This window comes from Talpa europaea, assembly GCF_964194135.1.
Source record: "Talpa europaea genome assembly, chromosome: 5".
Lineage (NCBI taxonomy): Eukaryota > Metazoa > Chordata > Mammalia > Eulipotyphla > Talpidae > Talpa > Talpa europaea.
Genome location: NC_140071.1, coordinates 82,202,456 through 82,228,299, shown reverse-complemented (window position 1 = coordinate 82,228,299; position 25,844 = coordinate 82,202,456). Strand labels below are relative to the sequence as shown.

The 25,844-nt window shown below is 37.6% G+C and overlaps 1 protein-coding gene across 2 annotated transcripts in view; it reads left to right on the top strand.

Moving 5' to 3' along the window:
* BMPR1B (bone morphogenetic protein receptor type 1B) overlaps window positions 1–25,844 on the top strand; it is a gene marked incomplete at both ends in the record, with an annotated part of 143,980 nt that overhangs the window by 79,112 nt on the left and 39,024 nt on the right. Inside the window, 3 exons of one of the 2 annotated variants that reach the window (XM_084233860.1) lie at window positions 9,628–9,787; window positions 20,128–20,230; window positions 20,719–20,821. In XM_084233860.1, the coding sequence (XP_084089986.1) occupies window positions 9,628–9,787; window positions 20,128–20,230; window positions 20,719–20,821 (366 nt within the window). Of the gene's footprint in view, window positions 1–9,627; window positions 9,788–20,127; window positions 20,231–20,718; window positions 20,822–25,844 lie in introns of those variants that run through there. The other variant, XM_084233861.1, reaches the window with a different exon arrangement.

Sequence of the window (25,844 nt, the reverse complement as noted above, 5' to 3'; positions counted from 1 at the left end):
ATGTTGGCTTCGTAGAACAAATTTGGTAGTATTCCTTCTTTTTCAATTTTTTTAAAGAGTTTGTGTAGGATAGGCACAAATTCACTGCTGAATGTTTGGTGGAATTCATTTGTGAAGCCATCTGGACCCGGACTTTTGTTTTTGGGCCATGCTTTGATTACTGCCTCAATTTCGCTGCTTGTAATTGGTCTGTTTAGGTGTTGTATTTCTTCTTTGTCCAGCTTTGGATGATTATATTGTTCTAGGAGTTTATCCATCTCTTCTAGGTTGTTGAATTTATTTGCATATAAGTGTTCATAGTAATCTCTGATTATTCTTTTGATTTCTACTGAGTCTGTTGTGATTTCTCCTCTTTCATTTATAATCCTATTTATATAAGTGTTCTCGTGTTTTTAATTTGTGAGCCTGGCTAGAGGTTTGTCTTGTTTGTTTATTTTTTCAAAACCAACTTTGGTTTTATTGATCTTTTGAATTTTTTTTTAAATTTCTATTTCATTTATTTCTGCTTTGATTTTTATTATTTCCTTTCTTCTACTGGCTTTAGGGTTTTTGTTGTTCTTTTTCTAGCTCTTTGAGATGTGAGATTAGGTTGTTTCTTTAAGTACTTGTTTCTTGATGTGAGCCTGTATTACTATATATTTTTCTCTTATTACTGCTTTTGCTTCATCCCATACATTTTGGAAAGTGGTAGCCTCTTTGTCGTTCAACTGAAAGTATCTTTAAGAGTACTGATCCATTCTTCCATTTCCTCGGTTCTGTTTTCAACGGTTTTCCAAGAACTCTTTGTCTCCTCCAGTAATCTTTTAGTCTCCTCCTTTTCTTTTATTTCCTTTCTTAAGGTCTCATTTTCATTCTTCAGTTCATTGATTATTTGTCTCATCTCATTATACTTTTTCATCATGATGATTATTAATTCTCTATCTCACAGGCAGAGAAGTTCTTCCATGTCATTGTTGAGCTCTGGTGACTGATTTTCTTTTTGTGGTGTGTTCTTCTCCTGTGGGTTTGCTTGATTATTTGTATTTTCCCTTCTCCCTGCTGTTTGCTTTCTAATTTGTTCTATGTGTTGGGACGTTATGCCACTGGTGTTGGCTGGCATCTCTTTGGATTACTCTTTCAGGGGTGTCAAAAGCTGTTTACCAGACTGAGGCCTGCACTGGTAGGCCAAAACTCCACCAGGGTGTTGATGCCGTGGCTATGTTGCTGGGCACTGTCTCTTACAGTTCCCTCCCTCCTTATTTACTCAGTTCCAGCAGGGAATCAGTTAGTTGGTGATTTTTCTCTGGTTACTGGGTGGTGCTAGAGACCTGTACTTACAGACCTATACTTTTCCCCTGTAGTTCTCTGAGAAATGGTGGGGGGGAGGGGAGCACCTTAACACAGGGGCTATTGCTCACGCTGGGTGCTGTATCTGCCCTATGTTCACCTGGTGCTGTGCCTGTGGCTGTGTGGATCCCGTGCCCTGAATTCTGAACTCTAGTTCTCAATCTCAGGGTCTCAGATCCAAAACAATGGCTGTCACCCTGTGCAGTGTCCACTGTTATGTCATGTCCCACACCCTGAATCCTGTGCCTCGCTTGCTCTCAGTTCCAGAATGGGGTCTTGTGCCAAACCTTGTTTCCCTTCTTACCCCCATTTACATGGTCCACCCCCTCTAAGAGCCTGAGGGTGGTTTTGAAATGCCTGGCTCCCAAACTGTTAGGAAGTTGGTGATTTTGTTCTGATCACTAGGTGACACCAGAGCTCTTTCCTAATATCCTTCCAGAGCTGTGCTTTTTGCTCATGGGTCTCTGGGGAACTGAGTGGGGGTGGTGTGGAATGGCTCAACGGTGTGGGGTGCTGTGTCTGCCCTGTGCCGTGCATTATGGGGATCCCATGCCCTGAATTTTGTGCCCTGGGTCTCAGTTCCGAAGCCCTCAGATCTGGGATGCTGGTGCTAGCCCAGTGCAGTGTCCGCAGAAATGGTGCCTTTTGCACCCCGCTCCTGTGCCCAAGCATCTGGTTTTTGATTACTCAGTGAGGGTCATTCACCTCAGTTACAGTTCCCATGTGTCTCCCCAAGAACTTAAGTCGCAGGAATGGGAACCTGAGCAGCAGAGATCTGCATCTGCTTTTGGAGCACAAGAGCACTTTTCAGCAGAATCTTACCAAATGGCCTTGAGCTATTTGCAGTTCTCTTGGTGGAGTCCTTATCTTCCTCTAATGGCTCCTGGAGCCTTTCTGCTCACCTCCGTGTTGATTCCCGCACAGTTCTCCACAGTTCCCGTTCCTGATGTGCAGTGCCTGCAATAGTTCCTTTCCACTCACAGTCCTGCTTGATCTGTAGTTTGTCCTCATCATTGTTGTTTTCCTTTCTGTTGCTCAGAGCATACCAGCTTTGTGGGTAGGGGAGGGAAGCAGGGTTCTGAGCTTTCCTCTCTTTTAGTCCTCTTTTATGGCAACTTTCCTCTTCTAGCAGTTTGCCAGAGTCGCCTGTATATCTTCCGTGTCCTGATTTTCACAGGGACCTGCCACTTTCCCTCCCTTTTCCTCCTTTTCCTCCCTAACATTTTTTTATGGGAGGACTTACTTGCAGTGTTTCTCCACCACCATCTTGATCGGAACCTCCAATTTTGAATTTTTTTAAAAAAGATTTGTCTGTTTATGTATACAAGAACTGGGGTGAAGTCCAAAGATGGAGGGGTGAGAGGATGCACGAAAGACAGAGAGGGGAGAACAGACTGATCTACTCCTGAGGGGAGCTGTGGGGAGATAGAAGAGATCTGCTGTACCATGTGAGTCAGATCTCTGGCGGGGGATTGAACTTGTGCTGCAGTAGCTGCAGATAGCTTTGTAGTGCTAAGATTTAACCACTTACACCACCAGGAAGACCTTGATTATTCAATTTTGAACATTACCTTTAACTTCCTGCTATTGAAGGTGAGGATTTTGCTTTCTTATCTTTCTACTACATGCTTAGATATTTCTATCCCCCACCATATGTGTGTGTGTGTGTATATATTATATATAATATATATAAATATATATTATATATATATTTATATATAATATATACTTATATATAATATATATAATATGCATATATAATTTATATATATAAATACAAATATTATTTTTTACATATTTTTTGTGTTCCCATCACAGATTTATTTCCAGTCAGTTTAAATTTAAAATATCTGAGTTAGAAGCATGGGAGGGCGAGAGAATTCACCAGAGCCAGAGTGGGGAAAGAACAGGCAGACTGACAAAATACACTGCTGAGGGGAGCAGCGGGCATGGAAGGAGAGGTCTGTCGCTCCATGTAGGAACCTCGCCAGCAGCCAGCGATCCAACCAGTGTTGCAGAGGCTGCAGGCAGCTTCGCAGCCCAGCACTCCACTGCTGTGCCACCAGGAAGGCCCTTCTCCACTAACTTTTTAAGAAAGGTGCATGGTGCATAGGAAGTAATTGTTCGAGTCCTTGAATATCTTAAATTGCCTTTTCTTTCTAAGCTTATATTTGTTTTATAACTTCCCCAGGAAGTGATGTCTAGATTTGAATTTTTTTTTTCCTTTAGAATTTTTTTTAAAGATTTATTCATTTATTTATACAAGAACCGGGGTACAAGCCAGATGTGCGGGAGTGTGAGAGGAGTCATCATAGAAAGTGGGGAACAGAACAGGCAGACTGATGAAATACACTCCTGAGAGGAGCATCGGGCACGACAGGAGAGGTATGCAGGGCCATGTGGGACCCTTGTAGGCTGGCCAGGATGGAACTGGTGCTGGAAAGCTTCATAGTGCTGCACTCAACCGCCTGCGCCACCAGAGGAGGCCCATCCTTTAGGATTTTGAAAGCATCACTCTAGTTTATTCTAGTTTCCAGTTTTGCTGTGGGACAGTAAATGCCATACTTATTTTTAATCTCTAATCATTTTCTCTTATATATAATATTTTAGGATTTCCTTTGTCTTCAGTGTTATAATTTTATAATAACATCTTTTTTTAAAGGATTGATTTATTTATGCATACAAGAACTGGGGTATAGGCCAGAGGTATGGGGGGTGAGAGAATTCACCAGAAACAGAGCAGGGAACAGAACAGGCAGATTGACTGAAATACACTGCTGAGGGGAGCAGCGGGCTATTCAGGAGAGATCTGCTGTGCCAGGTGGGTAGCTCCCTGGCTGGGGATCGAACTCATGCTACAGTGGCTGCAGATACCTTCATTGGTTGCATCTTAACCCCCTACGCCACCAGGGAGGCCCCCAATAACATATCTTGATGAGGGTCTATTTGTATATTCTGTGGGTCCTATCATGCTAGAAAATCAATAGTTTTTATTTATGGTAATTAGCACAATTTATGAATTTGATGATTTTCTCCTATTTTCTCATGTCTCTGTTTCTATAGCTATTATCCAGAAGTTGTATTTCCTGGATTCTCTGATTTTCTTAACTTTTCTTTCTCTGGTTTTTGTCCTACATTGTGAAAGATTTTCCAATCTTTATCTTTTCAACTCACCTCCTTAGTTTTTATTTCTCCAATTATATTTTTAGAGTTCCTTATTTGTTGTTTTCTTTGTATAACAGCATATTTTTGTTTCATTTATGTAATGTGTTGGTTAGAAAGCTGTGTTAACAGTATTTTTTAAAAGGTTTATTTATTTATGCACACAAGAACTGGGGTACAGGCCAGAGGTGTAGGGGCTGAGAGAATTCGCCAGACAAAGTAGGGAACAGAACAGGCAGACTGACTGAAATACACTGCTGAGGGGAGCAGCAGGCGAGACAGGAGAGGTCTGCTGCCATGTGGGTAGCTACCTGGCCTGGGGATCGAGCTGATCCTTCAGAGGCTGCGGATAGCGTCACAATGTTATGCTTAGCCCCTTGCGCCACCTGGGAGGCCCCGTGTTAACAATTTTTTAAATGTTTCTTTTTCCTTTAATGTAATGTCTCTTCTAAGAGACATATCTCCTTATATTAATTTTTTTCAGCCTTTGATGTGCCAGTCTTTCTTTATATAGCTAATGACCCTAAAATAGTGGCTTGTTTACAAGAAAATGGAGCATTATGAAAGATGCTTGGAAGCTCTCTACATATGGGTGTATCTTGTCAACATTGGGCCTCATTGATGGATAATATTGTAGATCTCTTTCACTGATACATGGCCCACATGCCTATCTTTTATTTGTTACTGACCTAGTAAAATTTCTAAATAAAATAGTTATAAACCAGTCTGCGCTGAGTTCTGAAAACCATATACCATGTACCAGGTGAGGAAAGAAGAATCAATGTTCATTGTCAGGGTTCATGAGTGTTTGCAGTAAGATGATACCCTGCCATTTATGTTTAATTTCCTGCAGTTATTCATCTTGGTGGTTAAAAGGAGAATAAGGAATGAATCTCATTGATATGCATTACTTTTTCTATCTTCTTGTGGGTAGGAAAGAAAGGTTTCTAGCTGTGGGAACTGGGGAAGTATAATGGAAGTTTTAACTGCTTCTAAAAAATGAAAGCCTCCTGTTTTCCACCCTCCTTTTAATTTTATGTCTGAAAATAACCTGTGTCACTACTCTGATACCTTTTGGGCACTGAATGTTTAAAAGCATCCTTTCTAATAGTTAACAACGATGTTTCTTCTTGACTTTTCCCCCACCTTTGGGGTTAGGAATCAGTGTTCTTGGCCTTATTAAGTCAGTTACTGCTTGTCTTTTCTGCTTAGAAGAATTTTATTGTTGTTGTCTTTTCTTGATCTCTTTTATATTGTAGCCTCATTTTTTAGTCCCTTATCCTGTAATTTAATGAGATTTTATGGCTAAAATATCCTGTAACCTACCTTTTTCAAGAAAATTATACCAATCTTATTAATAAGTATACTTCTGTATCAATATTTGATAGCTACATAGGAATCTAATTTTAGAGATCTAACGATTCCTCTTCTATTGTAAAGACGGGTTGTTATGAGCAGTGTTAGAAAGAACATAATCCTAGCTAATTTTTTTTTAAAGATTTATTTATTTATTTATACAAGCACTGGAATCAGTCAGAAGCGTGGGAGGGTGAGAGAATTCACCAGAGCCAGATCAGGGAGTGGGACAGGCAGACTAACGAAGTACACTGCTGAGGGGGCAGTGGGTGTGGCAGGAGAGATCTGCACACCATGTGGGATCCTCACCGGTGGCCAGGGATCTAACCAGCACTGCAGAGGCTGCGGGCAGCTTCGCAGCTCAGCACTCAACCACTGCACCACTGGGGGAGGCCCTCCTAGCTAAATTTTAAGCTTTTAAATTTAAATCACTTTAAAATGTGAAAAATTCTGAATTCTTTCTTAATTTTTTTTCAAAATGCACCTAATTTCTTCTAGTATAAGGGTGTTTCCTTTCTAATAAAGAACATGTAGTATAAACATTCCATTTAATAACCTTTCCTAACACATGATAAATTCTGTGTGTACGTTGTTCATCCTGCCTAACCAGCTGTGCCTCAAATAAGGTAGGCATCTGACACATATTTGCTGAGCATGATAAATAAGCATGATAAGACATAAACATGGTAAATGAGTTCTTTTTATTTTGTTTTGAAAATTCAAAGAGAAGAGATCTAGTATGGAAGAAAGCCTCCCTGGTGGCGCAAGGGGTTAAGACACAACATATGAAGCTATCTGCAGACACTGTGACATGAGTTCCATCCCCGGCCAGGGAGCTACCCACATGGCGCAGCAGACCTCTCCTGTCTTGCTCACTGCTCCTGTCCTGTTACTTATTTATTTTTTTTTATATTTTATTTGTACCTTCAGGACTTGGTGTGGGTCAGAGGTGCAGAGGGTGAGAGGATTCACCAGAGACAGAGTAGGAAGCAGAAAAGATGGATCTACTGAAATACACTGCTGAGGGGAGTGGCGGGCGAGACCGGAGAGGTCTGCTGAGCCATGTGGGTTAGCTACCTGGCTGAGGATCAAACTCATGCCGCAGTGGCTGATGATAGCTTCATAGTGCTGAGACTTAACCCCTGCACCACCAGGGAGGCCATTAAATATCTTAGGTTTAATTGCCTTGAGTTACTTTGTGACAAATTAGACCACAAAGTTAATAAGGTTGGGAATCAGAATGTTTTATTTTTTTAATTTTTTTTTAAGATTTATTTTCATTTATTTATACAAGCACTGGGTACAGTCAGAAGTGCGGGAGGGTGAGAGAATTCACCAGAGCCAAAGGGGAGAGCAGAGTAGGCAGAATGACGAAGTACACTGCTGAGGGGAGCAGCGGGAGGCAGGAGAGATCTGTGTGCCATGTGGGATCCTCCCCTGGCGGCTGGGGATGGAAATGGCGCTGCAGAGGCTGCGGGCAGCTTCGCAATCCAGCGCTCAACTGCTGCGCCACCGGGGTGGTGCGGGGACCAGAATGTAAAAGAGGAAAACCGGGCCTCCCTAGTGGTGCAAGGGGTTGGGCACAGTGCTGAGAAGCTAACACAGCCTCTGTGGCACGAGTTTGATCCCCAGCCAGCCAGGGAGATACCCACATGATGCAGCAGACATCTCCTGATTCGCCTGCTGCTCCCCTCAGCAGTGTTTTCAGACAATCTGTCTGTTCTGCTCCCCATTCTGTCTCTGGTGAATCCTCTCACCCACCACACCTCTGGCCTGTACCCCAGTTCTTGTATGTATAAACAAATAAATAAATCTTTAAAAAAAAATAAAGAGGAAAACCATTAAGCTTGAATAGTATATAGGCCTACCTATACCCCACTGTACCTTGATAGGTGGCAGTGCAAACTTGTAATGGATGGCTTCACGCATAAGATACTAACATGAACTATATTATACTTCATGCATTATTTCAGAATTTAAATTAAGGGTGAATATCCTGTTGAATAGAGATAATATATGTGGTTGGGTTAAGTAAGTTTTGTTTGTTTAAGCTAATCTTCAAGTTATAAAAGTATATTTACCATCTGTCTCAGAATTATATGCAATCTTGTTTAATATACAACTTCTCTTTGCTCACCAAAGGCCTATGGATTCAGAATCACTGTGGATTACCCAGGTTTCTGAATATGAGAAACTCCTCTTAGGCACATTCAAATCTTCTATAGACTGAAGTACAGCAGGCCCTCTAATAATATCTTTTCCTGGTTTCATTACACACTGTTATATTTAAAGTTGTAGATTCCAGGAATCCATAACTATGTTAAGGGAGGACAGACTGTGTGAGGAGCTGTCTGAGAAAGTTAGATGTATACTTTAGTATAAACTTGAAAAAACAAGCAAAATATTAGAGTTCATTAAGGGGAAATTCTGATAAATTGATTTAACATATTTTGTTGTTTTTCCTTCAATTACTAGTTTCTGAGGATTCAACTCATTATCTTAAATTCAGAAAGTCAGGAAAAATCACACATCTTTTTCTAAACTTTTCATTCTCTGATGTAACTATTGCCTGGAGGCATTTTTTGTGATTTAACAAATAATAAATGCACATTGTTTGCCTTTATTGATTATGTTATATTTCTGACCTAAAATTTACATATTTACTCAAAAGTCTTTTAAGTAATATTTTAATGAAATTTTATTTAATTAAAGATAAGCAAGATGTGTTAAGAGAAAGATTTTAAATCAAATATTGCTTAGACTGACAATTTATGCAGTGAAATAGCCTGAATGAAAGTTCTTACCACAGCCTTTGAAACATGATAGCTATCAGTTAATGTGTACCCTCCTTGAAAATTATTATTTTCCTAAGTGGTGAAGAAGGAAAATGTGAAAAGTGTCTCAGTGATATGTCACCCTATGTTAAGAAAACAGTGTTTTACAACTTAAAAGATGAAAAATAAATTCTTCCAAAAACATTTACTCATTTTTATTTAACTATGTATAATATGCACCTTAAACTTTTGACATGAGGTAAACACTTATAAGTGTCTCCATTTTCCATTTAAAAAAAATAAATGAGACATGATGATAATACAAAGTTATTGAAGGTCAACTAACTGGTAAATAATAAAGTTTAATTTTGAACCCAGAAAATATGTTTGTAGTCATCATATTCTGTAGTGTCCCCCAACAGTTCCAGTGATGACGGATATAGAACCATTACTACTGTCATAGGTAACACTTTTGCATTAACAGGTTGTCGGAAAGATGTATCCTTTGAAGCACATCTGAATGATGTTTTTTATAAGTTTTTCATCTTCCTCCCCAATTTTTCAGATTAAATATTTCTAATAATTTCTCTACAAAATGTGTGTTACATCTAAAGTAAATAAAATGCTCAAATAAGAAGACTGGTAGAAAGACAGTGTTGCCAGTCAGACAACCTGGGTTTAAATACTGGTCTTAAGCTGTGCACAGATTAAACTTTGAGTCTTAATTTTTTATCTCTTCTCAGTACCTCCTTGTGTTCATTCAGATATAACTATTATAATTTAATTTTATAATCTATCCTGAAAAGATTATGATAATTTTAATATTACATTTGATGTATATAATATATAAAATTATACATTTAGTATCAAACACATTTGAAATGTTTTCTATCTAAATCATTAAGTGTCATGGATAGTTAATATTTTGTTTCAACACCTCATGCTATTTGGACAAAAGACTTTGGATTATCCCACAGATACTTAAACTCTTCCTCTTACTTCTTTTCAGCAAACTTCCTTGATAACATGCTTTTGCGCAGTTCAGGAAAATTAAATGTGGGCACCAAGAAAGAGGATGGTGAGAGCACAGCCCCTACCCCTCGTCCAAAGATCTTGCACTGTAAATGCCACCACCACTGTCCGGAAGACTCAGTCAACAACATTTGCAGGTTGGTCATATAAGTCATGTAAACCTGGTTTTAACAAAGAGTCTTGATTTTTCAATTATAAATGTGTAGGCTTTGTTCTCAAGAACACATTTTCTGGAATGGCACTTAACCACATTGAATCTCAATTTTCATAATTAATTTTTCATCTGTTTTCAGAAAAATACTGAATTCCATTGTTTTTCTGAAATGATGTTCTGAGCTTCTTTTCTTTTACTTATCACCACACATGCTCATGAACTTAGCACACGGGTCCCCGGCTCCTTGTCAAGGAGTAGAAACCTCTATTTCCTTTCAAAAGATCGATTCCAAAAATAATTAAAATATGAGGGGTTGTCAAATGTGTAGGCATTTTTCTCTTAAGCATTAATTGCACTGATGGTGTTAGGATTTTGGTAGGAACACAAAAACTGTAGGAATATTTGTAAACTGGCTCTGGACAACAGAATAATAACAGACCTTATATCAGTATTAGAGAATAAACTATAGATATTTGTGTTTGCATAAATACGCCCCAAAATTTGAGCCTGCCCTGTCTTCCTTATACATTTTATGCAGCCAGATCATTTTTGCTGGTCACTCTGTGTTTACTCCTTAGATGAGGATAGCAGAGAACAAAGAGGCAAGCCTGCTAAATGTGGTTGGGAAGAAGTGTTTAACCAGGCCAGTGAGGATTTCTGGAGTTATAATGTGGGAGAAATGCTATATGTCGATTTTACTGTAGTAATGATAATAATAAGAAGAAAGAAGTTGAGTCTGTCCTCAGAAAGGATGATGAACCAAAACAGGGAGGTGGACTCTGCTGGGTTTGTACTGCAGGCATAATGTCTGGGAAACTGTGGGGCCTGGACCTGGGAAGGAGCATGAAACTAAATGGATTTTTTTTCTTCCTGAGACCTTTGTTTAAGTTTACTATGAAGTGAAATCAAATATATAAGCTTACCTCTGTGTTTGTGTGTACCTCAAAACATGTTAACTGAATGACACAAGGAGAAAATTTTGGTGTTTTCATAAATAATGCCTCGTTTGCTTGGCAGAAGAGCTCAGCATGGTAGGCAGTGCTTATTCTTATCACTGGGCATAGCAATTTAGGACCCAGAGGATTACAAAGCTTTCTGAAGAAAGAAAAACTAGTAGGAAGAAACAAATTAGATGGATTACTATTTTGTCTGAGTTTTTAGCAATGAAGAATGAGTCTGTGTGTGTTATTTGAGCTATAGTCCAGTCATCATATGTCTAGGTTTTCCAAAAGGATCCCAATTTTAAATATTTTGTCTTTTTTTCAGCATAGGTTATTGAAGTCTCAAGTATATTCGGGAGAAAGTGTTCAGGCCACAGTAACTGAAATGCAAATTCTCTGTGATGGAAAGTAGTTTAGCATGTCCAAAGACAAATGGTTTTCCTAATGTACAGCGAGTAGGTGATGTGTTAGGAATTGACCCTGGAGACAGGAAAGGTTATGCATGGCCTTGTCGGCTATAGTAAGAATGTTGGTGTTATTTCTGAGAGTATCAGGAAGCCATAGGAGGGATATTTTAGCAAGGGTGGTAATGGAGATGAATGTGATATAATTTGCTTTTCTTTGTGCTGCAGAGTAAATGAGGAAATAAAAATGAATTCAGGTAGAACAAATATAAGGTAAGAGTAATTCAAAAAGTAAACTTATGAACAATGTTCATATAAGAGAAAATAATCTCGGCCTAGGATGGTGTTGGTGTGTTGGATGTACTGGAGATATATTTAGAAGAAAAGTTTTGTGTTGATTATTTGGATGTGAAAGGGGGCTAGAGGAACTTCACAATGTCTGGATGTAGATTTAGATACATAGTATAGCCTTTTATTGAAAGAAGAGAGATGAAAAGAATCACATGCCAATATTAGACATGCTAAATTGAAGATTTTACACATCCAGGTAGAGATATTAAAGATTAGGCTACAGGATATGGATTAGGAACACAGAGAAGAGCCGAGGGAGAGAGTACAGAGTAAGTTAGAATATTAATCAATTTTTCCTGTGAAATAAATACCCTCAAAATCACAGTGGCTTAAACTAGAGACCTTAATTTTCTCATTCCTTGGTCTATAAGTGAATTGAAGCTTTGCTGGATTTTTGCTGGATTGGATGTGATTGGCTTCAGACTGCTGCTTGAGTTCAGGCTTGCTCCACGTCTTTCCTTATTTTACTGGGATTGGCATCTACCCAGGGCATCTTCTTTTTCATATGAGTGTGAGAGAGCAACCTCGTAAAAACCTTTGCTCATGTCATGTTCTCGAATATTCTGTTGTCCCAATCAAGTGCCATAGTCAGGCACAAAGCTAAGGGGAAGCCTTGGCTAGATGGATCTTAGAGAATTGACAATAATAACAGAAGAGTGCAAACTCCCAGAGTAGGACTGGCCCGTAAGACATTTAATGCTTAATTAAAGGAGGTGGTGCCCAGAGAACTCACAGTGAGCAGAAAGCTATGAGTATGGTGGCATTGAAGACAAGTTTACAGAGAAAGGGCATATGATCAAGAGGTCAAATAGAATAAGATCTAAAGCAGATTTATTGACTTCCCAAACTAACTACAGTTTAGAAATATTTAATGGGAAAGTAGAGGTAGAAGCTAGATTGAAACAACATATGAATTATGTGATTGCAAAACTTTGGTTTATGATAGCAAAGAAAAGGAAAACAAATAAATAAGTAAACCAGAAAAATAAGCAGCAGCAATAATAATGGGACCCCCTCAAAAGAACATGCATATACCATAACAGTCAATTTGAATCTGTTCATTTCTAAAAGTCAACAGGAAACTAATATTTATTGAGCTTTTTATACATGCTGGCATGTTTACATTGACATATCTTTAATCACTGCCTCATTCCTCTTAAAAAATATAGCTCTGTCTCTATTTCTAGGTAAGACATTTGAGGCCCTGAGAAGTTAAGAAGTTTTCACTCAGTCACTGTTCATGCAAAAAAAACTGTGGCCAGGATTCCAAATTTCTGAATTTATGACCAGCAGTCAACCCCAATACTGCTTCTCAAAGGAGGGAATATTCACTCTTAAGTAAACAGCACATACGTTTTGTCAATGAGATATCAACTCTAGTTGAATCTCCTGTAAACTGGGGTCAATCGTGTGTAAATCACAGGGACTGCATTTGTTTCTGTGCCCTAAGACACAGAATTAATCCAGGCCCTTCTGCCTCTGTCCCTGTAAATACATGCTCTACTCTTTGATCTCCAAATCAGCCCATCACAAATTATCTTTGTTGAAAGGTAGTTCCCCCCACCAATAAATTGTGCACTAATACTTTTATGAAGTACAGTAAAAAATGAATTACTAGAAAAATAAATTTTACAAATTGTCTGCCCCATTATTTCTAAGTTCTGTTAGGTTCAACTGAGCCACATTTATTGCTCTACATTTCAGTTTCTGTACTAACGTCCTCACAGGACAGTAACAAATAGTGTGCTGACCTGCAGGGCAATACACTTTTTGAGTAATACAGCACTAAATCTTGTACTCTTGGGTAAAACAGTTATAAGAAAAGGGCAAGGTTGCTTGAACTTAGCTAAGGATTGTTCTAAACTGTCTAGTCTGAGGGCTTTGATCAGGTAGATCTTAGTCAACCTGGTTGTCCTAGGTATACCCAGGTCTTCATGGCATGTATCATGCTCATTACAACTTCCATTTTCCTATAAGAAAGAAAAAAATCAAAATCAACAAACAACTATGAACCAGAGACACACTTGGGGGGCGGGAAGGAGGGGATGGGGTCAAAATCAAGGGGTTGCAATTGTATGGGGAATATAAAAATAATAAAAAAAAAAAACTTCCATTTTCCTGGAGGCGGTCAAAGTCAAGATTTGCATCATACTTTAAAAAGATTCTGAAATCTCACATGGTGTAATTCAAGGAAACCGCAAAGTGTAGAGGTTTTATTTTTTAAAGATTTATGTATTTATACATACAAGACCTGGGATATAGGTCAGAGGTGGGGGAGGGAGTGAAAGGATTCACCAGAGACAGAGTGAGGAGCACAACAGGCAGATCTACTGAAAAACACGGCTGAGGGGAGCAGCAAGTGATACAGGAGAGGTCTGCTGCTCCATGTGGGTAGCTCCCTGGCCTGGGATCTAACTCGTGTTGCAGTGACTGCGGGATAGCATCATAGTCTGAGACTTTACCCCTTACGCCACCAGGAAGGCCCACCCAGTTTAGAGGGATTTTAAACTCTTAACTATTACCATTAATCACTTTCCTTGTCAATAGCAAGATCAAAGTCATTCATGGTCTTGATTTCCTATCAGGTGCACACGTGCCTGCTTCCAAAATCCATGTCATTTCTACTGCCTAATGGCATGCATATTACAGGAAATAGTGCAAATATATCATGACTAAATACAGTATTGGAGCTTTTATTATATCTATAATTCAGAATAAGGGATTAGACCATTGTCCTATTTCCCTCAAGATAGTATCTGTCTTGTAAGTGTTTTCTCAGGTGATATTTTACATTATTAATACTTCCAGTTCTTTTCCAGATTCTATTCTCAGAACCTCAGATCATCATGCCGGCTTTGAATGTTACAAAGTCTCCAAGTAATTATTTTTATAAGACTTTCACAAACCAATGTTCTGTCTTATTTTCCTGTCCTAGCAAGTATAATATCAGCCTTGCTTATTTTTCTTTTCATCTATATAATAGTGTCTGGCTTTACATGTTCTTCCTTTTTTAATTGGCTTGTTTGTGATGTCATTTTGTCCCTCTCCAATTGCTTCTCAGGTTCCTTATTTCCTCCCACAAGTTTTCCTTTTCTAAATATTTTCTTTATCCTTTTTCAGGAATACTTTTGAATACTTCCTCATTTACATTATTGGGTTCTGCTCAAAGGTTCTCCTGCCAAGGAAGTTTTTATGCTTTAATAGTTATAAAATGTCAGTATGTACTGTATTTGTACAAGAATATGCAAATGGAGACTGAATGCCTAAGTGAGCAATAGATGAGTCTCCACCTACACCTTGAAGAGTCAAAAGAGGGAGAGGGGGAAGCTTAAGGGCTGTGAGCCTTTCTACAAAGTTTGTGTTAACCCAGGGCATTTAAATTTCTTGCTGAATGTGATGTGAGTTTTTAGACAGGTGCTCCTGTTTCAGGGTCTCAGAGTGTTTAAAGTACACATTGTTCTTATTTGTTTATAGATTTCATATTGCATCCAGTTTATCCACCATTCCCCAGGGTACTTGAGCATTATGATTTATGATCTCTCTTTTTTCCCCCTTTATTACAAGATGGTGTGTTCAAATCTTTGCACTTCTGAGAATGGTGGATTCTTGTTTAGACCTTGCAATTTTGTTGTAAGAGACTCTGATTTCATATTCATTTATGAAGCCTTTCATTATAGGGGATAACTCTCATTTTATGCCTTTCCTTTATAAATGAATGTTAAACTGACTCAATTTGTTGTTGGACTTGATGGAAAATGAAAGAGACAGGCTTTTTTGAAAATTATGCAGAGAGAATCACTGAAGATTCTTGAGTAGAGAATGAAAGTGTGATATTTCTTGTTGCATCAGCAACACCACACTGATAAATGGGAGTCAGGAGCAGGCTGTGCAATGCTGCTGCACAATCAAGATCCTGGCCTTTTTATTGATAAAATAATCATACAGCATCAGTTATGTGGGGTAGCAGGACAAGGATAAAAAGTTGGGTGAAACAAAAGAATGTGTTTTTGTCATCTAGGGCTTCAGGGTGATGTGAGTCTGGTGACCAGGTAATTCTTGAAGTGTTGTGATCGAAACCATGCCTCAGACCCTTGGTCATGGTTCTAATCTTATCAACAAGGCTTGCCACTGATCAGCTTCAAGGGCCCCTTATCCTCGGTCCCCCAGGCATTCCTAGTCATACCTCGTGATGCATACCCTTCCCAAGCTTTCTTCTCCTTGCTTATTTGAAAGGCATCTTTTAAGATTTTGCTATGACTGATTAATTGGACAGATCTGATCTTTGTACAGAAGTGCAGAACTACAGGTAACAATAACGGTGGATGAACAGGGCGCTTTAGTTTAGCAGACCCACAATTTCTCACATAGTATTAGACAGAATGGATCAGTTGAGAGAGGAGAAGAAGTCCTCTCGATGGCTCTCAGACCAGGCAAGATGAAAGGTAAGGTGGGTCTGCACAGAATGGTAGGAGTGAGAATATACAAAGACTTGATTAATATAAAAGTTGAGAAAAATTGAAGGAAATCTGGTATATCACAGAAAATGGAACACAACACTAAGCCTCTGGTGTGGCTACTGAAAAAGGATATATAGTACATCCAAGTCTTTGAATAAAAAGTTAAAAGGCATCACCCACATTGAAACTTATCATTTATGTTGTAATTTCACCTTCCCTCAGTACTATGATCTCTCAGAGGAAATGCCAGAAAAGGGAACAGTAGCAGTATATATATTTTATTATCTTCCTTTCCACCTCTATGGTAACACATCCAGCTAAGATGATTAGGGGGGGAAATAAATTTTTAGGATTCTGTTATTTTGGTAATTAATACTGTTCAACATTCTTCTTTGCTTTTATCCCTAATTAGTAGAAAACTCTAACTAGCCCTTAACCCTTAACTTGTGCCCCTTAACTTCTTTGATGTTTGAGTTGAATGAGTCTCTCTAGGATCACAGTTGTGCATAAGCATGAGCTCCTCAGAAGCAAACACAGAACCCCTGTGCTCTCAGCATATAATTTGCCTAGACATAGTAAGCTCGATAAATATTAGTAGATAGAACTATTGTTAGTGAAGCTCTAAGAAACTACCAGTTATTTTAGTTACCTGACTAAAATCTATATAGTTTAAAGAGTAACTCTCAAGTTGTATATATCTTTGCATTTACCTGTAACAATTTTAAAAACTCTTTTTATTCCCTTTAATATGAAATTAATATTTTAGAAGACAGAATGTTCTCAAGGACCTGTTTTCAAATGACCTAAAATCAAGTAGCTTTTTCAGGTAGATTATGATTTAATAAAAATATGAAAGAAATTATAAGGGTGTTATTTGTTCTCATACACTGAAAAAAATATGGAATAAATCGAGCAGTCAAGATAGCTGTTAATCCTCATGGATTAACTTGGATATCCATTCATATAATTAATTTATGTCAACAGCAAATTTTTAAACTGTTTAATAATATTTTTTAAATTTATTTTTGTGTAGAAGAACTGGTATAGGCCAGAGGTGCTGGGGGTGGGGGGTGGTGAGAGGATTCACCAGAGACAGAGCGGGGAGCAGAACAGACAACACAGGAGAGGTCTGCTGCACCATGTGGGTTAGCTTAGGCCGTAGCACTGAGACTTAACCCCTAGGCCACCAGGGAGGGCCTATTTAATAATAATTTTAAAATTATATTAATAATGCTTTTAAATGTTCTTTCACTCTGATTGAAGAGAGAATTAACTCTTTTCAACTAACATTTTAAAAGTCTTATTTTATTCTTAAATTAATCTTTATAAAGATATAAACTATCTAGAAGTTCTCCTATTGTCCCTTCTCTAATCAACACTGAGTTTGCAACAGAGAAATATAAAATCTTAGTGGGAAAATAAAGGGACCAAGGTATAAGGAAATCTCATAAACACTGCACTTGCTAAAACTAAACAATATGCAGAACACTACAAATAAAGATGCTGGCAGTGTAATTTTAGGCATATTATGAAATTAGTTCATAACTATTCTTCAATTAATGAATGAGTTTGAGTCCAGAGGTCGTTGATAAATCCGTTGGGCCACAAAGAGAAGTCAGAGCTCTGCAGGCTAGGGATACTTCACCTGAAGGGAGCAGCCTGGTGCCTGAAAGCTTCAAACAAGTACACCCCTTTCTTCCATGAACATGTTCATTTGGACACACTGAAAATCTTTTGAAGCAGTGAATTCCCTGATGGTATCTAGCTCCAGACACCCATTTGGTTGGGAACATAAGGCAGACTCAAAGAAACTTGAAACCATGGAACCATCTAAGTGTTATAACTAAAATTGTTTCATTAGTTTGATGTCATGTGACCCTTAACTTCTTTAATGTTTGCTTTTTCATGAATTAACATTTTGAGAGGCATGAGAGCTATATTGGTATATACCTGTTCTATTTTGTTCATTGTTTTCTTTACCTACAGTATAGTGGCAGCATTTTTTTTAAAGATTTGTGCAGTGTTTATGAGATTGTCCCTCACCTTGGTCCCTTTATTCTCCCACTTTTATTTATTCATACAAGACCTGGGGTACAGGCCAGAGATGCAGGGGGTGACAGGATTCACCAGGGACAGAGTGGAGAACAGAGCAAGCAGATTGACTGAAATACACTGCTAAGGGGAGCAGCGCGTGAGACAGGAGAGGTCTGATGTGCCATGTGGGTTGCTCCCTGGCAGGCTGGAGATCAAACTTGTGCTGCAGAGGCTGCAGATTGCTTCATAGTGCGGCACTTAACCCCTTGTGCCACCAGAGAGGCCCAGTGGCAGCATTATTATGAAGTTTTAGATCAATCTTTTCTATTTGAAGTATTATTATAAATGAATGATTCATCCTACATTCACATATACATCTGATTGCTTTCAGTCTTATTTAAAATTATTTTAACATTTGTTTTCTTCATAAATCTTCATTATCTTGTTATCATTTTCAAAACTCTGAGGATGATAGGGTAATAGTCTATATAAAACATTTCAAACTTACATGGGTATTCTTTGCATTGTTTAAATTTGTAATGGATAGCTCTTTTATTTATTGCCTTCAGTGTTTACATGCTATAGATTTTCAGAGTAATTTCAGTCAATTAAGTAGAAGGCCCCAAAGAACTCAGAGCATAGACTGTTCAGTATTAGTTTTTCTACCACAACAATATCATGCATTTGACCTCAGTCTAACAGATTTATTATTGGTCCTCTCTGGCCATTCATTGGTATGTTGAACTTTGCTCTGCTAGTTCTTATATACTGAGGTATTTTGGATCACCTCAGGCTTATAAACCAAGCAGACTGTTCTCAGGTGTTGGTGATAACTGAAGGGCTGATGTATAGGAGGATGCTGTGATCACTAATACAGAAAATACAAACCCACAAGTCATGTCTAGTACATGATCAGAGCTTCCTTTTGACCTTTTCAAACTACATTGTCTTATCTGTCTTGGATACAAGCACTCACATATATAGAGAGAAAAGGATGGAGATACAGTTTAGTACTTTATTTTTTAGCACTTGCAGTAGTGGCTTATGATTTATACTGAGAATCTTCTGCCATGCATCACCCAAACTTGTGAGACAGTAATGTCTGTTTATAAATAGTTCTGTGTATAATAGTTCTTGTTTTTCATTTTTAACATAGAATAGGATAGTGGAAAATGTGTGTAAATGAAATGAGGTCCTTGATTCAAGGCCTGATTCTATAACTGTTTGTTTTATGACCTTGTATAACTTGATTACACTCTCATAACTTTTATTTACTCATCTGTAAAACAGAAAAATATTTCTTTTTTTTATTATTAGAGAGGGTTAAATGAGATAGAAAAAGTGAAGATTGTTTTGAATCTAGAAAAACTTCTAGAAATTAAAAATGTTGTTTCTTTGGTTTCAGTGGTCTTATTGAAACCCATCTTTCTGTTCCCATCTTTGCCCCACCCCCATCTTAAGCCCAGTCCACTCACACAAAGCTAGTGTTTTCACATGACAGGCCAACCCAGAAGCAGGTACAACAATGGCAGAATCTTGGTCATCTCAACTCTGCTGACCCCAGCTCCTACCTATCTTTAGTTTGTGTGCCTTCAAAAGAGGTAATTGCACCACCTCAGAGCAAGTAAACCAGCACACATGTTCATTTGCACAGTGCAAGCCCCTTTTGTTCCTCTGACTGGCTGTATTGTCTTTGGGAATTACAAGAACTCTTTCAAAATCATATCCTTCACATAGTTGGTGAAGTAATATCACCTTTTTCATATAGTTGTTTTTTTGATTTGTGAAAAGTATAACTTACAAAGGACCAAAATAAGTGTTAGTAACTACTTGGCATCTATGGCTGTTAATGGTATACATTGTATGGAAATTTGGGGTCTTTGTTTCTTAAAAGTTTTTGGCAAAGGAGATATTACTAAATATTTATGCTCATTTAAATCAACTGTCATATAAAGAAGTTTTCTTAACAGATTGTAACCTATAATGATCATTGACTTTTTCTTTATTTAAATTAAATAATGGCAAACATTTTCATTTCCTTTTACCCTTCTCACACACAATCTCTCTCACACATACACACTCTCATACTGGTGCACACACACACACACATACTTACTCAATGTGTTTGGGTTTTAGCACAGATGGATATTGTTTCACAATGATAGAAGAAGACGACTCTGGGATGCCTGTGGTCACATCTGGATGTCTAGGACTAGAAGGCTCGGATTTTCAGTGTCGGGTAAGGAAGATGACATGATTCTACTTTGTAATGTTTTTTTGACTAGATTTTAAACAGGTAGGATTCAAGTAAGACAAAGCAGTTGTTTTTTCTTGACTGTCCTGGTTTCAGTAACTTGGAAAATAATTTGAAGAATTCTTATTGGGCCAATTCTCATTTTGAAATCAAATATTACTCACTTTAGTGTTTGCTTGTGACCCATTAGGTCATCTTGCTCAAATTGCTCACTGAATTAAGCCAAGCCTTCTTTTCAATTTATATTGTGCACACCATTTATTACAAATGTATTAATTTTGTGGAAATGCAAAAGTTTCAGTAAACTATTACATGGCTAAATGAAAGAAATTACTTAAAACAACCTTTGCAAAATGTTCAAGTAAAATTATCAGAATTTTAATGAGTTCTGTAAACAATATTAATTTCTAATTAGATTATGTGACTTTAAAATTTGGGGAAACATAATAATAGCTGTTTGGGTTCAATGTTAGGACACACCCATTCCTCATCAAAGAAGATCAATTGAATGCTGCACAGAACGGAATGAATGTAATAAAGACCTACACCCCACACTGCCACCACTGAAAAACAGAGGTAAGGAGAGGAAATGGTCAGGGCTGGTAAAACTTTAGGCATAAAGAAAATAAAGACTTGGAATATTCTCTCTTTCAAAGGAATCTACCTGTACTATTGTCTTCTTCTGAGACACAGGAGTGAGACAAGATGACACAATGAAACTGTCACTCACAGACATGTAATCCCTAGGGAAATGGTCAAACATGACCTCATTCTGAGGAATCCTGTAACTTCTGCTTAATTCCCGTCATAAAAGCCATGTTTCCTAGAGCTTGTAGTGTGCTTCAGAAGGGTGTTTTATGTTTTATGCTTAGCCCTAAGTGTTGTCAGAAATTATTCTTCACTGAAAAGTGGCTATTGGAGACATTCATTTTAAAAATAGGAACTTACAAAATATTAAATCGGATTATTTGCTGTATGGCATTTCCTTTTATCTATGCTAAAGCAACCTCTTTTTAGTAAATCTTATATGTTATTTTTATAAAATAGAGAAGTTATTTAGATAATTCAATTTCAAGATTTATACTTTTAAGTGTTGCTTATTAAAAAAAGACAAATATTGCATCCCATCCCAAAAAGACTGTTAAACAGCTCCCATCTTGTCATTCTCCTCCTTGCTCATACCACAAAATGAATGATTTATAATTCTCATAGAGACTAAACCTTATATGAGCAGTTTAAAATGATTCATGAGTGACTTTATTCTCATGAAGAGAAAATCTCCCCAGAAGAATATAATGGCATTTCATAGTTTCAGTGATAACATTTTATAACACATATTCCTGCTACAATGCTGTGTAAGACTGATTGATAATAATTTGCATACAAAAATTTAGGTTTTTTTGTTTTTCCACCAATCGAGATGGTATGTATAAAGGATACAGAGATACGGACAATTCTGGCTCTTAATGCTTGCACACTAGGAAGTGAGAGAGAAACATGTGAACAAATTATATTTGGTCAGGAATATCTCAATAGCAGAGTTGGATTATAAAGTGTGTTAAGATCATAAAAGAGTGAGTAGCTTGTGTTTCTGTGGTGGGAGAATGTCAGAATAGCTTTGTGGAAGTAATGATTGAATAGGAGTTTGCTAAATGGATAAGGCAAGAAACAAAAAATAATTTAAAGTGGCCAACATAAGCCAAGCATTATACTAAATATTACCATAATTTGTCCATTTAAATCTCACAACAATTTTATGAGGTACTTAGAGTTATTATTCTCCACTTAAAGATGAAGAAATGCCAGTAGAGAAATGTTAATTAACTTTCCAAGGTTATAGAGCCTGTGAGCAGCAGTGGCTCTGAATAGAGGCAATAATAACCACAGAGCTCAGTTTGTGATATTTGAGAGGGTTTTGCAAAATGCAGGTCTGTGCAAAAGCATGACTGGTCAGAAGTTCACATGATTAAGTTGTCTAAATCCTTGCTGTTCAAAGTGGTTCCTGGACCAGCAACATTCGTACAACTTGGAGCTCATTGGAAATGCAGAATCATGGGTCCCACTTGAGACTGTAAATTTAGACTAACTTTAGATTTAGACTACTAATCCTGCATTTTTAATAATATGAATTATGTGATGTAAATGCATAATAAAATTTGGTATAAAAAGATGGCACTTACATGTGGATATTGCGAGTGTCATTTGTGTCTCACCACTAAGCTCAACAATATTTCCCTCAAAGAGGAGTCCTCTGGTGTCAAATTGCTGTAAATATTCCAAATATTTACTTTCAATTTTTGTAATTATATCCTTGTAAACCAGTTGCAAAAAGTAGGCAGTCTGTAGACAACATTTTTTTCCATTAGTGTGATTATTTAATACTTGCTTTCTTTCATTTACTGTGTTATGCATATGATCCTTTGGATTTCAAATATTGGCTTGCAGGCTTTTCTATATGTATATTTTAATATTTTTGAAACTTTGTATATAGTTGTTATTTCCATTGTAAGTATAAAGAAAACAGGAATATATTTTCCCAGGTTATGTAGTTGTGATGACAGTGGACTATGGTGAAGGGTTTTGGTGCTTTGGTATTGGCATTGAGTAGTAACATACACATGAAGAGGTGTGAACCCATCCCCCTGAATCGTACAGTTTTATGAACCAGTGATACTGCATAAAAATATAATACAATAAGACAACATTTTCTATTAACACCGATATAGCAGCTTATGTATTGGCAGTAGGGGAGGGAGGAGAGTGAGGTGTGGCTGGAAATGAAGGTAGAACTTCTAGGTTTTAGAATCTCCCTTTAAGCAGGAAAAAAAAAAAAACTTTTCACATGCAATGGAAGTGGTAGAACAAAAATAGCAAGGTTTAGGAAAATTCTTTTGCTTTTTTCAAATGCTGAAAAGGCTGCAGTGCACTATTGTTCTGTAGATAGAGTCAGATTATAGTTAGGACCAGGCCAGTGAGGGAGGACTGTGAGGTGGTGATAATGTAGGCATTCAGAAAATAGTCCAGTATTATCTAGAGAACTGAGTGAAATTACTTTGAGGAGGGGCAGCAGCCCAGAAAGGACAGGTCTTTGGTTCAGTGCACAGTGGGAAGGAGGGTGCAGGAGTGGCTGGTGGGTTATGCTGATGATTATACAAGGTGGTTGGCATGAGTGGAGTTCTGTGGCATTAGGGTTTTCTGTTTTAGGCTCGCGGATTCCCCAGGCAGTGCGTAGGCGAGACCTCTGCACATTCCCCTTTACCCTTTTGGCACAGTTATTTTGTGGTCCAATGAAAGTCTCTGCAGATTGGCAGAATCCAACAATGTATCCATAAGGTAATTCACCATGACCAAGTAGGATTCACTACAGGGACACAAGGATGGTTCAACATCCGAAAATCAATCAACGTCATCCAACACATCAACAAAAAGAAATATAAAAACCATATGATAACTATCAATAGATACTGAGAAAACTTTCGACAAAGTGCAACACCCATTCATGATAAAAGCCCTTGAAATTATTGGGATACAAGGGACATACCTCAACATCATAAAACCCATATACGACAAGCCAACAGCCAGTATCATTCTCAATGGTGAAAAGCTAAAAGCATTTCCATTAAGATCTGGAACAAGACAAGGATGTCCACTCTCACCACTGCTTTTTAGTATAATACTGGAAGTCCTAGCCAGAACAATAAGACAAGAGAAAGACATATAAGGAATCCAAATAGGAAAAGAAGAAGTTAAACTATCACTATTTGCAGATGATATGATAATATACATAGAGAACCCCAAAAACTCAACAGAAAAACTAATTCAACTCATCCATCAGTTTAGTAAAGTGGCAGGATACAAAATCAACATGCAAAAATCAGTAGCCTTCCTATACACAAACAATAAATCTGAAGAAGAAAAAATTTTTTAAAAATCCCTTTTATTATTGAAACAAAAAAAAATCAAATACTTGGGAATAAATCTAACAAAAGAGGTAAAGGACCTATACAAAGAAAACTGTAAAACACTGTTAAAATAAATAGAAGAAGACACAAAGCAATGGAAAGACATCCCCTGCTCATGGATTAGAAGAATTAACATCGTCAAAATGGCCATCCTACCAAAAGCAATATACAGATTCAATGCTATTCCAATAAAAATTTCAATGACATTCTTCAAAGAAATAGAACAATTATTGATGAAATTCATATGGAATCACAAAAAACCCCGAATAGCCATGCTCTTCTGAAAAAAAAAAAAAAAAAGAAGGGAACGGAGGCATCACACTCTCAGACTTCAAACTATGCTACAAAGTCATAATCATCAAAACTGCATGGTATTGGAACAAGAACAGATCCACAGACCAATGGACTCGAATAGAAAATCCAAAAATAAACCCACAAATTTATGGTCCACTAATATTTGACAAAGCAGCAAAGAATATGCACTGGAGCAAAGAAAGTTTGTTCAATAAATGGTGCTGGGAAAACTGCATCGCTACATGCAAAAGAATGAAGCTTGACCACTACCTCACACCATACACAAAAATGAACCCAAAATGGATTAAAGAACTAGACATAAGACCTGAAACCATAAAATACATAGAAGGAAATGTAGGCGAAACACTACGTGATTTGCACATCAAAGACATCTTTACAGACACATCACCCAAAGCAGTGATAGTGAAGGCAAAGATAAACAGCTGGGACTACATCAAATTAAAGAGCTTCTGCACAGCAAAAGAGACAATAACCAAAACAAAGAGAAACCCCACGACTGGGAGAAAATTTTTGCACACAACACTAACAATAAAGGACTGATTACAAAAATCTACAAAGAGCTGATGAGACTCAACAAAAACAAAGAAAATAATCCAGTCAAAAAATGGGCAGAAAAGCTAAAAAGAAACTTCTCTGAAGAAGAAATGCAAATGGCTAACAGGCATATGAAAAAATGTTCAACATCACTTGTAATCAAGGAAATGCAAATCAAAACTACAATGAGATACCATCTCACACCAGTGAGAATGGCACATATTAAAAAAACTATCAACAACAAATGTTGGCGAGGTTGTGGAGAAAAAGGAACTCTCCTGCACTGATGGTGGAAGTGCAAACTGGTCCAACCACTATAGAGAGCTGTGTGAAGATTTCTTGAACTACTAAACATAGAGCTTCCATATGATCCAGCAATTCCACTCCTAGGTATTTACCCAAATGACACAGAAACCGTAATTCCAAAGGGCACCTGCACCCCTATGTTTATAGCAGCACTGTTTACAATAGCTAAGCCATGGAAGCAACCCAAATGCCCAAAAATAGATGACTGGATCAAGAAGATGTGGTACATATACACCATGGAATATTACTCAACAATCAAAAAAGATAAACACATGCAGTTTGCAGCAACATGGATGGAGCTAGAAGGAATTATGCTCAGTGAAGTAAGTCAAAAGGAAAAAGAAAAAATATCAGATGGTTTCACATATAGCAGGGATATAGGGGAACTAAATAAGACATCACGGGAAAAATAGTAACAGTAAAAGCACAACACAACAAAAACAAAGACAATTATAAATCAGAGACATCTTGCAGGAAAGGGG